The 14330-nt window shown below is 36.5% G+C and overlaps 1 protein-coding gene across 2 annotated transcripts in view; it reads left to right on the forward strand.

Moving 5' to 3' along the window:
- Positions 1 to 14330, forward strand: part of ano2b (anoctamin 2b) — a 101089-nt gene that overhangs the window by 48905 nt on the left and 37854 nt on the right. For both annotated transcript variants that reach the window (XM_030150482.1, XM_030150483.1), the window contains 6 exons: positions 7565 to 7639; positions 7850 to 8051; positions 8792 to 8903; positions 10543 to 10600; positions 10689 to 10789; positions 12400 to 12542. In XM_030150482.1, coding sequence (XP_030006342.1) covers positions 7565 to 7639; positions 7850 to 8051; positions 8792 to 8903; positions 10543 to 10600; positions 10689 to 10789; positions 12400 to 12542 — 691 coding nt within the window. The remainder of the gene's footprint in view (positions 1 to 7564; positions 7640 to 7849; positions 8052 to 8791; positions 8904 to 10542; positions 10601 to 10688; positions 10790 to 12399; positions 12543 to 14330) is intronic.

Below are 14330 nucleotides of genomic sequence, written 5' to 3' on the forward strand. Positions count from 1 at the left end.
TCTCATAAAGTGCAATTTAATAGTAACAACTAAGACACAAATTTACTGAAGTTAAATGTACATTTATTTATGCTTTTCCATCTGCATGGTCTCTGTTTGCTTCAGTAGATGTGTTCTGCTGTCTGTCTGCAGTGCATTTGTTGTATTTGAAAATGGGGAGTATATTTTGTGCCCATTCTGTGCCTCAGTGACCCTTAAATGATGCCCTTTGAAATTACTTAGGGAGGACTGGATGGGAGGTTCTGTGTCATTACTGTTGGTGCTATTATCAGACTAAGTATGAATACCCATCAAATAGCGCAAATATCAAAATGAAAATGTTCTTTTGGTCTGTAATCTGGACAGAGAAATGGTTGGGACCTAAATTGTGTAAAATCTTCAAACTGAAAAGTGATATGGATTTTGAGTTAAAAGTGCAGACGTACTGTACGTGCATGCATATACAGATGGACTCCAGTGCAGTACCCTTGCGGGGGTGAGGGTAAAAATGTTCTTATAGCAACTTTCAAGCCATTAATACATATAAAAGAAAGAAAAAGGCAAAGAGAGAGACTGGAGAAGTAGAGTGATGAGGAGAATCAGAGGGAGGGCGGCTGAGTAGGAGGTAGGCACGCTGGGCAGGAAGCCAGGGGTAAGATTAGTGACCGTCACTATGGCGACACAGAACTCGCTCTGTTTCTCACATACACAAGCACTTGAACCATTGATTTGTTACCTGAGACTGTGAGATATGCAGAAAAATCACATCTCAGATTTTATTTTAAAGGAACCATATCTTGCTCAGTCAAGTTGATGCTGACCAATTTCATTGCATTTACACATTTTCCTCGATTTGACATTTGACAATTACTCTTTCAATGGCATCCTCTAATTGACGCGTCATCTTCGGTTTCTCAACTTCTACCTTTTCAATAATTTCTTTGTTTATTTCAGCAGTAGGTTTTGTAAATATCTAAGTTATTTATATGAAATCTGAAGTGTACAACTTCTGTTTACAGTTTAAAGAGCAAACAGCAATGCAGTTTTTATTTATGTTTTCCAGAGTCCAACGGCAACAAATGGCTCTGCCTCTCCATTAATTAAACTATATGAGCATAAATAAAATACTTTAGGCTCTTACTATACTAGTGGTGTGAAATGAACAGACACAAGACAGTTACTGGAGTTCATTAATCACAATTATTGTAAAATCGTCAGCTATCATGATCTCTAAGTTTCCATAAATTCACTATTAACTTCAGCATTTTAATTATTCAAAGAATTTTGAAGAGTAAAATATCTGTAAAATTTTTGCATCAAAGGTTCAATTTGTAATATTTAGTTACATCTAGAGGTGATATTGCAATATTTAATGATGCAAGATGGCGTCCCCCGTGAACGTGTTTGCTCGCTCCGCTTCCTAGTTGAATAATTCTATTCCAATTTTTTTACACTTAGACTTTTATACTTATCTTAAATTCAGTGTGGACAGCAAAGTGAGATTTTCATTGTACAGGGAAACCTGTTCCTTTACTGTGCACATGACGGTAAACACTTTGAATCTTGAATCTTGAACATATTGAACTATCCCATGTCCTTCCCTTATGAAAGATCAAAAAATGCAGAATGTCACTTTATTAGTGTCTGTTTATTTTGTCTATTTGGGGTTTTAATTTAGGGTTTTTAACTCTAGGTCAAACAAGCAGAATAAGTACACAGTAATGCACCTTAATACAGAACATCCATTCTGAACTACATGGACTCGGCGAGGTAATTCTGTTTCTTATTTTTGTGTGATTATAGTATAATGAAAACCTAATTATGAATATTACATTTTATGTCATTCATTCATTCATTCGTTTTGAGCAGAAGAAAAAAATTAAGCATTTTTTTTGTGTACAAGGAACTAATATCCGAGCAAATACATTAATAAATAAAAATGATCAAGACAAAATAGCAACTGCCATGTACACTAGTAATAACAAAATAAATTCAATATGTATTGCTCAAAAAGTAGCAGGAAGAAGAAAACTAATTAAATCCCAGCCCCATCTCACATTTATACAAAATAACACATTACTTTTGCTTCCTTAATGATATGATAACATCTGTTTGGAGTCCTAATAATGTAAATAACTGATAGAAAACAGATTAGGGAAACTGATGTATATTACACTTAGATGATAGTCTGCATAACTTATAATACCATATATTTCAACAATAATCACTTACCAACAATGGCAATGGAAGTGGAACATACCAACATGGTAAACAACGACAAGCACATACCAACAAAGGTAAGAAAGAGCCAAGGATGGAATGGTTCAGCAGTTAACAATAAGCCCCGCCCTCCCCGTACTGTGGCCAGACCATCCTTTAAAACTGTGGATATTTCAGCATCGCTTGTCTGCTGTTCGAACCCTCACAATCCCTCTGAATCTTGCACACTTGACTGTTAAGGTGGTCTAAAAAAGAGGAAGGAGAATGAATACAGATAGAGCCTCTGTCACAAGATGATGTCTTGGTTAAATGTTCCTCAATGGACTTATGGTGTCCAAATATAACGCCTGACCCATTTACCACCGTTGTGTCTGATATCTACCCCGCTAACCGTCTGTTACACACAGATACACAGACACATTTTTATTCTGAAGGTCTTTGTGTCCTTCATTAAATAGATCCCTCAGGTGTGCACCCGAAGTACCTCTACTATGCTTGAAAAATTAGACCAGGGCCAAAGGGGTTTGTTAGCACTTAAATGCAGGTCTAATATATAGGCTAAGCTCACAAGACAAGGCAAGGCAAGGCAAGTTTATTTGTATAGCACATTTCAGCAACAAGGCAATTCAAGGTGCTTCACACAGGACATTGAAATAAAAGAAACAAAAAGAAACACATTTAAAACATTATAAAAGAAACATATAAAAGGTGATCAAAAACAGCAAGCAAGAAAACAACACATAAAATCAAATAAATAAATAAATAAATAAAATAGAATAAAATAAAATAAAAATAAAAACACACATTAAAGTAAAAGTTGCAGTGCAGAGTTTCAAAGAGAATATAAAATTTAAAAAGTCAAAAGCCTTTTAGTCACAGGCAGCAGTGAACAGGTGAGTCTTTAACCTGGACTTAAAAGAACTCAGACTCTCAGCAGACCTGATATTTTCTGGTAGTTTGTTCCAGATATATGGAGCATAGAAACTGAACGCTGATTCTCCATGTTTAGTTCTGACTTTGGGAACACAGAGCAGACCTGCACCAGATGACCTGAGTGGTCTGGATGGTTCATACTGGACTAGAAGGTCTCTAATGTATTTTGGGCCTAAACCATTCACAATAAGGAAAAAGCACAGTCTGTTTGATGTTCATGTATTAATATAGTTTACATATTTACACCTATGTAAATGTAGTGCTAGTAGCTATAAAATGTGTCTGTGTGACACAAATGTACTGCATATACAGGGTGGGGAAGCAAAATTTACAATATTTTGAGGCAGGGATTGAAAGACAGTGTATGACCAATTAGTTTATTGAAAGTCATGAGAATTTATTTGCCACAAGAAAACTGACATAATAGAAAATGTTTTTATTCTATGTGTCCTCCTTCTTTCTCAATAACTGCCTTCACACACTTCCTGAAACTTGCGCAAGTGTTCCTCACATATTTGGGTGACAACTTCTCCCATTCTTCTTTAATAGTATCTTCCAGACTTTCTCGTAATAGTTTTGCTCATAGTCATTCTCTTCTTTCCATTATAAACAGTCTTTATGGACACTCCAACTATTTTTGAAATCTCCTTTGGTGTGACGAGTGCATTCAGCAAATCACACACTCTTTGACGTTTACTTTCCTGATTACTCATATGGGCAAAAGTTTCTGAAAAGGTATGGATAATAGTGTTGGGTATGATTATGACATCAATATATGTTTGGTTTCAAAACAATTGACGAAGTGCCTGCTGAGAAAAAACAACTAAATGTTCATTGTAAATTTTGCTTCCCCACCCTGTAGACTTATAAAGCACTGTAGCTTCTTTCAACTGTGAAATGAAATGGGGAAAAAAAATCCAAAACTGGGTCTTTTCAGTGTGGAGCTTGTGTGTTGCAGGGGTTTTCCTCCAGTAACAGTGTTTGGTGAATTCTCCTGTTAGTACTTGAGGTTCAGGTTAAGATCTGGAGCTGCATTTTCGGTGTCAGCCACTGCTTCTATATCAGACGCAGACTCAAACACACCACACAAATGCTTATTATAAAACACACTTGAACGTTGGCTCAGAGTGGTTGTTCCTCTATATATGTCAGCCTTGTGATGAACTGCTGACACATCCAAGGTGTACCCCACCCTTAGGACCCCATGACCCTGACGAGGACTTAGCGGTTCAGAAAATGGATGGATGGATATTAGCTCAGATGTCTACATCATGTAACGTAGTAGTGCATATACTACACCTGCTCTCATGTATATGTTGTCAAATAAAACCACAATTACATACAGGGTATCCCAAAAAAATATATACACACTTTAAATAATTGTAAAGTAGGTGCTTATTAAAATTCATTATTTTTTCCAAATGTAGTAGAATTTACAAACATCATCTTATTGTTTTGTCACTTCCTGTTCTCAAACTGACGTCCGTTCTGGTTCAGACACTACTGACAAAGCCAAGCAATGGAATCGCACACATCACCAAACAATTCCGTTGGTATTTGTGTGCATTCACGTTCAATGGCTGCTCTCAATTCAGCAACTGTTGCAGGTGTCGTTGCGTAGATTTTGTCTTTTAGGTATTCCCATTAAAAAAGTCTAGTGGTGTGAGGTCTGGTGAACGCAGAGGGTGTTCAACGAAACCCCTGCGTCCAATCCACCTGTTTGGCAACTTCACCAGACCTCACACCACTAAACTTTTTTATGGGGATACCTAAAAGACTAAGTCTACGCTATGAGACCTGCAACAGTCGCTGAATGGGCTCTATGCACAGCCCCACTACTTCCTGAATTTCAGGTGGCTTCTTTATTTCCTGTCTTTCATTATTGGATACACTGATTAATCCAGGTGTGCCTGCTACTTCTTGTTATGACTACTCATTAATCAGGCACACATGGATTAATCAGTGTGTCCAATAATGAAAGACAGGAAATAAAGAAGCCACCTGAAGTTCAGGAAGTAGTGGGGCTGTGCATAGAGCCCACTGAGAGCAGCCATGAAATGTGAATGCACACAAATACCAAGGGAATTGTTTGGTGATGTGTGTGATTTCATTGCTTGGCATTGTCAGCAGTGTCTGGACCAGAACGGATGTCAGTTTGAGAACAGGAAGTGACAAAACAATAAATGATGTTTGTAAATTCTATTACATTTGGAAAATTAAATGAATTTTAATAAACACCTACTTTACAATTATTGAAAGTGTGTATAAATTTTTTTTGGGATACCCTGTAGAATGAGCTTACACCTTTGAGACATCACTCTCTCTTAGTTCCATTAGGTGTTGTAAGGTGTACTGTATGAGTACAGTCACTAGATGGTGCTGTTGTGCTTCTAAATGGAAAGTTGAGCTTGTTCCACAGCTGCCTGTCTGTCACTCTGGTTGTGTGGATGTTTGTGGGAACATTTCTTTGCTGCTTCTGCCTCAGACTTAATGTCTGTTGGTGAAAGAGGTGAAAGAGGTCACATACCTGAACATACAGAGCATTTGTCCAAGCAGAGACCACATCAAATATAACTAAAATACTCATAGGACATTTCGTTTTTCATTGAACGAAGTCAGCTTTTTTGTTGAAAAAATCATTTCAAACAATTATTCTTCTAATTATGGGATGGCTGCAAGGTTGGCGAGCTTTTATAATAGTGTGTCACTTTCATAACACTAGTTTTGAATTGGTTTTGTGTTAATCTGATCAGAACTGTTTTTTCATTGGCTGTAATTGGTCCATATTCTCTACCACACCACATGAATGAGACATAATAGAATACATGTATTTGTTCCTCAGGGTTTATGGTTCACTGACTTTAAATCGGCTGTGGCTTTAGTCTTAAACTGAGAAAATTGGTCAGACATGTCTGTATTATAAAAAGGAGTGGGAAAGAAATAACAATGGAGTGTTTTTTTATTTTGAAACATAGTGGTTTCTAACAATCATAGTTTATATATATATATTTATTTATTTATTTATTTATTTTCCATTACTTTTTCTTGTATTGTGGTGTGATCCTAAGGTCTGATCAGGAATTTGTAAATTGGAGCAGAATGTTATATTTTTACATTTCATTCTACATTACATTCACCATAGGCAGTAACTTTTTATTGTTTGAGAAAATGGATAAATGACATGTCTGGGTGTCCAAATGTCCATAGAAACTTCACACAGGCTTGTCTCCATATGTAGGATAGGGACTGTAAAAATGGCTATTGGGCTCTTTTATGTTGGTATTGAGAAATAATAATGTGTCCTGTGGTGGCAGTGAACAGCAGATGACAGGAGTACTGCTGCTTTAGTGTCCATTCAGTTTTAACAAACCATTTAACGGAAAAAGAACTGTGACCTCCAGAGGTGTCCAAAGTATTCCCATTCATTCCTCAGGTAGAAGTACAGATACTAGGGTTTAAAAAGACTTCTGTGGAAGTTGAATTATCAACTCAAGCTTTTTAGTCCAGTAACAGTGTAAAAGTACTGGTTTCAAAACTACTTAAAATATCAAAGTAAATGTAAGGGGAAAAAATGCCATTAGGACAAAAGCTCAGGTGGTTCCACAGGGGCCTATAGTGCACTACCCCACCTCCCCAAAAAACATGTTTCTAAAGGCCATAATGACTATAATGTTAAATGAAAATGTTAATGTTGAAACATTTGGGATGCACTAGTCTACCTGTTTCAGCTGCATATATACTCATTGAAAATAAAGGCATTTTAGTCCAATGCAAATGTATTAAAGAACCATATATGTGTCCTACTGTGCATTAACATGTGTTTCATGGAGTGGAAGGTATGATGAGTATTTAATATAAGTATTGGAATGGTGCAAAAGTCGGATGGATCGTGTACAAACCAATAGGGTGTCAGAATGGTATATGTTTGTACTTCTAATCCAACCTCAAATTCACTCTATCCGGATGGGGTCATTTATCTGGATTTTCTTTTTTAATTTGAACTATGACAAGCTGGAATGAAATAGGAGTAATGAGGCTATTTTTAAAATGTAAGGAGTAGAAAGTACAGATAATTGTGTGAAAATGTAAGGAGTAGAAGTACAAAGTCAGCTGAAAAATCATCACTCCAGTAAAGTATAGATAACCAAAATTTCTACTTAAGTAAGGTAACAAACTATTTGTACTTCGTTACTTGACACCTCTGGTGACCTCACATCAGGACTTTGAGATTTCTTTTCTAAGTCAGTGTCACCATGTGAAACAGCTTCTTTTTTTTCCACCTTGTTTCTAGTCTGAGGTGTCTCAGTAAGAGGCTGGTTGTTACACACTGTAGATTTCCAAACCAAAGCTAATGAAACATTGGCCGTTGCATGAGTGACTGACAACTGTTGTCTCTGTTTCTCCTCTTGGTCCATCCTTTATTTCCTGTCAGTCTGCAGTAGAGAAGTTGACCTGGAAAGATCGTCTTCCTGGATACTGCATCAATGTTTCCTCTATTCTCTTTATGGTTAGTATATAAAAATTAGGTTAATGCTGTACTTCATTTTCTCAGAACGTATGGAAAAATAAACATGTATAACGTACATAAATAAGTGCATTAGTGACCTACATGGATGTGATCTTTGAAATATTAATTCTAGCCACTGCACTGTGGGTATCAGACAAATATGGTTCAGTTATGACTAATTTATTCCCTCTCTTTTCTCTTCGCTCTCAGTTTGGGCTGACGTTTTCAGCAGTTTTTGGTGTTATCATCTACCGCATCACAGTGTCAGCCCTGATGGCGATGAGCCCTGACCCAGAAATCAAGTCCAATGTTCGTGTGACGGTGACGGCCACTGCAGTCATGATCAACCTTGTGGTTATTCTGATCCTCGATGAGATCTACGGAGCTGTAGCGGTGTGGCTGACTGAACTAGGTAGACAAAGACAGTTGTTCATGTCTGTAGTATAGTGACTGGGAGAGCCGAAAGCCTAGTCGGATATCTTTGTCTGTGTGTTTGAGAAACCACAGCTGATGAAACTTTGATGATCCACGCTCCATCCATGCCATCAGTCTTCCGGAGGAGACGGGATATTCCATGTGAAAAGAGCCTGTATTTTAACCTACTTCCAGCACAGTGATCATGTTATGACTGCATTTTAAAAGCCAAAGTGACGGCCTCAATTCTTTCTGCCTGAAACGAGAGACACGTACTGTCATCTGACAGCGTTAGCCAAAGTTAATGTCTCTGCACATGATCCCCTCCATTCACCTTTAAAGCTGCAGAAATCAGGGAAGGAAACTCTAGATTTTAGAAAACAGACTGATTATAGGATAGATGATTCAGTACAGTGTTACATGATGGAAAAGTGAAGCCATTTCGTGGTTTATCGTTGATAGCAATTTGTCACCACAGCTGTCAGTCACCTTTTTATGTCCCTCCTCTCTGAAAATCTGTTATCAGCCAAATTCTATTGGGAGCTGAAAACAGAATAAGAGACAGGACAGGCCTTGTTTTGCAACCAAACTTCTTGAATTCCAACACACTAAAAGGTCATTATGGAAGTTTTGCCTGAAAATACTGCCTACTGACTTACCATGCTGTTTCTTGTTGACCTCTAACCTCACACATCAAAATCATACCAAACCTTTTTACACTTTCATTTTATTTTTCAGAGATTCCTAAAACAGAAACCAACTTTGAGGAGCGTCTCATCCTGAAGGCCTTTTTACTCAAGTTTATGAATGCGTACGCTCCCATCTTTTACGTTGCTTTCTTCAAGGGGCGGTAAGTCTTATATCTGTATGAGTGTATCTATATGTAAACTAATTTGCAACCTACATTAACATGTTTTTTAATAAAATCTACTAAGGGTAAGAGGACTGCTTAAAACAAAACAACAAAGGGAGAGAAAGAGAAACTCCTTAAAACTATAGTTCACAAGTTAACATGTTTTCTTAGAGTCGATGGTTGTTAGTAATGATCCAAATATCCTAAATTATCCCAACATATTCTCAATACTAAGTGATATAAATAAATGAGTGCTGTCGAACGATTAAAAAATTTAATCGGGTTAATTGCAGGATTGCTGTGGATTAATTTCGATTAATCACGATTAAATATCATTCCTTTTTAATCTACTGTATATCAATCGCATTTCATTTTGCATGAGCCAACAGACTCAAGAAAGAAGGAAATATATATGCACTTAACGTGTTTCTTGCAAACTGGGCAACATGTTAGCCAAAGTGCTAGCAGAGTCCTTGACTAACATATGCTTCGCATTAATGTGGTATTTGAAGCTCAAAGACCTTCGGTGGAAAGAAAAGTCCTTCCTGCAGAGTGTGCATAATATCACTGGTCAACAACAAATTTATTCTTTAAGTTTTTGAGCTGATTTAGGATAATTTTGGTGTGCTGAATCCAAAAATCACATTCATTTTGCTCAGTCAGGTCAACTTTCTGAACTATGCTACATATTGGCTTTTTAACATTTTTGCTTACATTTATGGGCATTTTCACATCATATGATACAAAATTCTTTCATATTTTTTGCAATAAACGAGTTCTGAAGATTTTACTTTTGCCAATTCATGATTAATGTTTTTTTTAATATTACAGGTGAATGAAATGGCAAAAATAAACCTGACATATTCTGCTACAGTTTGTAACACTTAATAAATACATCCTGTTAGAAAATGATTTTTTTTCTCTTAAAAACCTATTTTGGGTGAGAACTATATAAAAAAAAATCAACTGATAAAGTCACAAAAATGTAATCAATTTTGTGAGAAGATCAAATTTTTCAAAATCAGATTAGCAAAAAAACCTGACCTGATTGAGAAAAACAGATGTCATTTTTGGATTTAGTGGTGCAAAATGGTCCTAATTCAGTTGAAAAAACCTAGACAACTTGCAAAAAACATTTTTTTGTAACCCAGTGTATTTTATGTCGGTCAACTGTTCTGTCCGGGGGGGTTTTTTGTCCTCATATTTCTATCCAGAGGACCAACATGCTGTTTAGTGTCTTCCATGTTTATGGGTTGGTTCTGCTGCCTGTCACTACCAGATCAACTGTCCATTTGCACATACGCAGCAATAACTCTACTTGGACAAACTGACCCAAATGTGTTGCCAGAGACATTCAGAGTTATTTTGTGCTGCAGATGGGTTAATTGCGTTAACATTTTTAATCAGATTAATCATGATGATGCATTAATCTGAGTTAATGGTTTAATTTTGACAGCCCTAAAATAAATAAATGTTCTTTTCACACTAATGACTATTACTCATGATATGAACTCTGTGAGTGGAAGATTATTCAAAATTGAGACCATTCCATTTATTTCACTACTTATTAGAAAAGAAAACAGTAGTCGGTCATTGCTCATTATTTATGTCTACCCCTCTGTGTTGCTTTTTGCAGGTTTGCTGGTCGACCTGGAAGTTATGTCTATGTCTTCAACGATTATCGGATGGAAGAGGTTTGTCGGTATCTCTGTTATTATTTCATGTTGTTTAAGTAAAACATAAGATGATGATGAATAATGGATTGTGTGTGTGTTTGCTCAGTGTGCTCCAGGAGGCTGCCTTATCGAGTTGTGTATTCAGCTTAGCATCATCATGTTGGGGAAGCAGCTCATTCAGAACAACATCTTTGAGATTGGCATCCCGTAAGTGGACTGCACTTCTCCTTCTGCTTGTTTAAGCCTACATTTTTTTCCCCTCTGGGCAATCAGACAATATGACAGGTTGTAAACAAGGTGGGATATTTTTGCTTTTGTCTTAAAAGCCAGTGACCTGCAACTTTCTCACAGATGAGACTCAGGTTTACTTCTCACATTCTGCTTCCTTTTATCTTCCTATTAACATTCTTCCCATAACCTTACAGCACTATGTCATGTTGTATAACAGCTCTGCTTTTATATACAACTCCCAAAGGTCAAAGGTCTACTCTGCTTCTAACAACTATCACCGTAAGAGATGCCTTTTGGTGTTAACTTGAAGTGTTACTGTAGCTATGAGCAGAGTTTGACCCCTGACCTATTAGGCAAATCCCATCAAACGCTGTGGCTTTTCTACGACGTCCTCAGGGATCAGCAGGCCGTAACACATATTCTCACACTTTCTTCATACCAGCTACACATGGGTTTCACTTTCATCCATTTCAAACTATTTGTGCCTGGGAGCAGCACCTTAGGAGCTGCCAAGTGAAGCCAGTGCATTAGAGGTTTTCACTAGTTAAAAACATACCTGATGCCAGAATATCTGTTCAAAGATGTAAGACTTCTAAGAGGATGAAACCTGTTCATTGAAAGAAAAAGCACAAAATCAGAATCCTTACATACTTAAAAGTAACTGGACATGATTCAGAATTGAGTTGATAGAACTAAGCCTCTCTATGGAATAAAGTGGGTCAAGCCTGGTTTATTTCTCTTGATCTTTGATTTGCAGACCATTTTAAGATCTGTAAAACTTGGCATGACTTGAAGTAATAAATTACTGTTTTTATGTCTCCATACATACAACAGCATTAGCTAAAGGAATACACAATAAACATGTACGAGGGCCGTTCAGTAAGTTCATGGCCTCACCCAGAAATACTGGTTGTTATAATACAGGATGTTACATTCTTTCGTGATGGGATAGTGATGCTTGAACATCGATGGACCAAGTGCATTGCTGTAAATGGAGATTATGTTGAAAAATAAAATATAAATTATCAGTCTGTGTTGTTCTGTTCTGGGTGAGGCCATGAACTTATTGAACGGCCCTCGTATACTGGACGCACAAATACAAGCTGTACATTTAGAATCTCTACAGCTACTGTCCATAAACATGTGTACGTTCACACTCTGAATGGGTTTTATGTTAAAACAGAGAGTTTCATTTGTCGTCACTGTCACAGAAAATCAGGATTTGATGGTATCTTCAGGTTTCATGAGGCTTTTACACAGAAATGATAAAGCCTCACATGTGGAAATCACCAGGTGTGATACAGGGGGAAATGAATATTTGTATCCAAGAATATAGATCTATACATCCACCATTATTTGAATTTGTCCTGTCCACAGTGATGTACACTGGTATTGCTGTCAGTTTGTTTGGCTGCTAAATAGAACTCAATAATGAAGCTTATGATTTGGTAAAGTTATTTTCAAACCTCATCTTTGATTGTGTTCATCAGTAAAATTGCTTTTTCAATAATAGCTCCACTGTTAGTAGTCTTTATATTAAACATATTACAACGTTTGAATGACCCCTGTTTTCTTCATCCCAACAGGAAGTTAAAGAAATTTGTGCGTGCGCTGAAGGAAAAAGAATCAAAGGTGCAGGAGAAGCAGGAGGAGAGGCCTCCACAGCAGTGGAACCTAGACTACGCTCTGGCTCCTTTCGAAGGCCTTACACCTGAATACATGGAGATGAGTGAGTCTGCATGTACACACAGACACACACTGAAACACAGCCTTGAGAAAAAGAGTAACTATACTGGCTGTTATGTAATCTGTGAATACCACCAATAACATAGTCACATGAGCAAAATGTGCAAAACTAAACTGAAAAACTTAAGATGTATTTGTTTGCTTATTGTGGACAAGCTCTTAATATGACGAGAAAAAGAACATTCATGCTTGTAATGCAGACCTCTGTTGAATACATTAACTGTGACATTACCTGTCTTTATTTTTCTTAGAGTTTTAGGCTCAGTCCCGCTAACCAGATGAATATGACAGGGCGATACTGTAGACATCAGGTTTTCAATTGTATTTTTAATTTTTTTTTTTTCCTTTTTTTTTTTTTGTTTTAACAGACAAACAGATTTGTTTTTGATTGTTTTCCATATTTAAAGACCAGTAACACATATAAAGCACACGAACATTTGTGCATGATTAAGAGCCACCAAAACCTCAGCAAATAAACACTGGAAATTAAGTAATAGCAAATAGGTTCTCCCTCACAGCCTGCATAATCAAACCCAGCAATGTATTCAGATGTTCAAAATTCAATAATATGAAAGCCAACAAGTAGTTTGGGTTTATTTCTTATTTCTCTTTTACATTATTTAGAGCATTTATTAGCAAATTTGTTGATCTTTTTTTCGGTCTTTTTCTAAGAGTTAGTTCAGTTTAATTCAGTTTCTAAGGCTTCTTTTGTAGTTCTTCATTTGTCTGAGAGTAATAACAAAGGACATCCACAATATGTTTAGCGAATGCTTTAAAGTGATTATGAGGAACATACTAAAATGTTTGAAGGCAAAGGAAGAGGAACTGTGAGCTTTAGTGTCTGAAGGAAGTGCCTAAGAGATGTCTGAATAGTTTGACTTATCAAAAAACAAACAACAAATCTACACTGTCACATAATATATTGTTAACCTCACAGGATTATTGCCTAAGTCATATTATATTCAAGTCATAGCAAGTGATGCAAAATGGAGCAGCAGTGTTAGGAGAGTAAAGTTACACAAATATCATAATTTGGCCAAAAATATGACTTAGACAATCATGCTATGATGCTAATAAAAATGTCCCTATCAACTCTTGCATTATTAAGGGTGTTGGACTGTAAAAAAATGTGATTATCATAAAACAATGTCCAGTCTTTTAACACATTAATCTCTGCATGAAAAGAAAGTAGTCATCAATTTTGCACCAAGGCCACGGTGAGAAATGATGAGCAAAATCTGAACATTTTCCCCCTTTATTTACAATGAATTCCTCCCCTCTGGGTGAAGTCAGTCTTTACTGTTTACTGCAGTTGGAACAAATTGTACTGGACAGAAGAAAAAGGCAGAAAATCAAATAAATATCCTGAATCAGCTGATGAATTATGTGCCAAAACATTGGTAGGCAAGATCATAGATAAGATATGTCATGTGTGATGTTTACAAAAATACACGTATAAAACCTTAAAAACACCAAGAATAATGAATGCAAAGAAATAACTTGATTTTTAAAAAGAAAAGTCAAGTTACGAAATGAATTGAATTAAACAGTTAAAGTGAAGTGACTGTGTAGTTCATTCATAGGTTAAACACTTTGAAAAAAGTCAGTTATGTGCTCATAAATTTGAACTGATTCACGGTCTGAGTGAAAGTCACTCTGACAGCAATTTAACAGCCTGAGCTACAGGGTCTTTATGCCTGAAGACACAGATACACAGCTATAGACAGCCCTTGGGTTTTAACAACAAGCAACACATTAAATAACTTTATCG

The sequence above is a fragment of the Sphaeramia orbicularis genome, chromosome 12 (assembly GCF_902148855.1).
Source record: "Sphaeramia orbicularis chromosome 12, fSphaOr1.1, whole genome shotgun sequence".
Classification (NCBI taxonomy): domain Eukaryota; kingdom Metazoa; phylum Chordata; class Actinopteri; order Kurtiformes; family Apogonidae; genus Sphaeramia; species Sphaeramia orbicularis.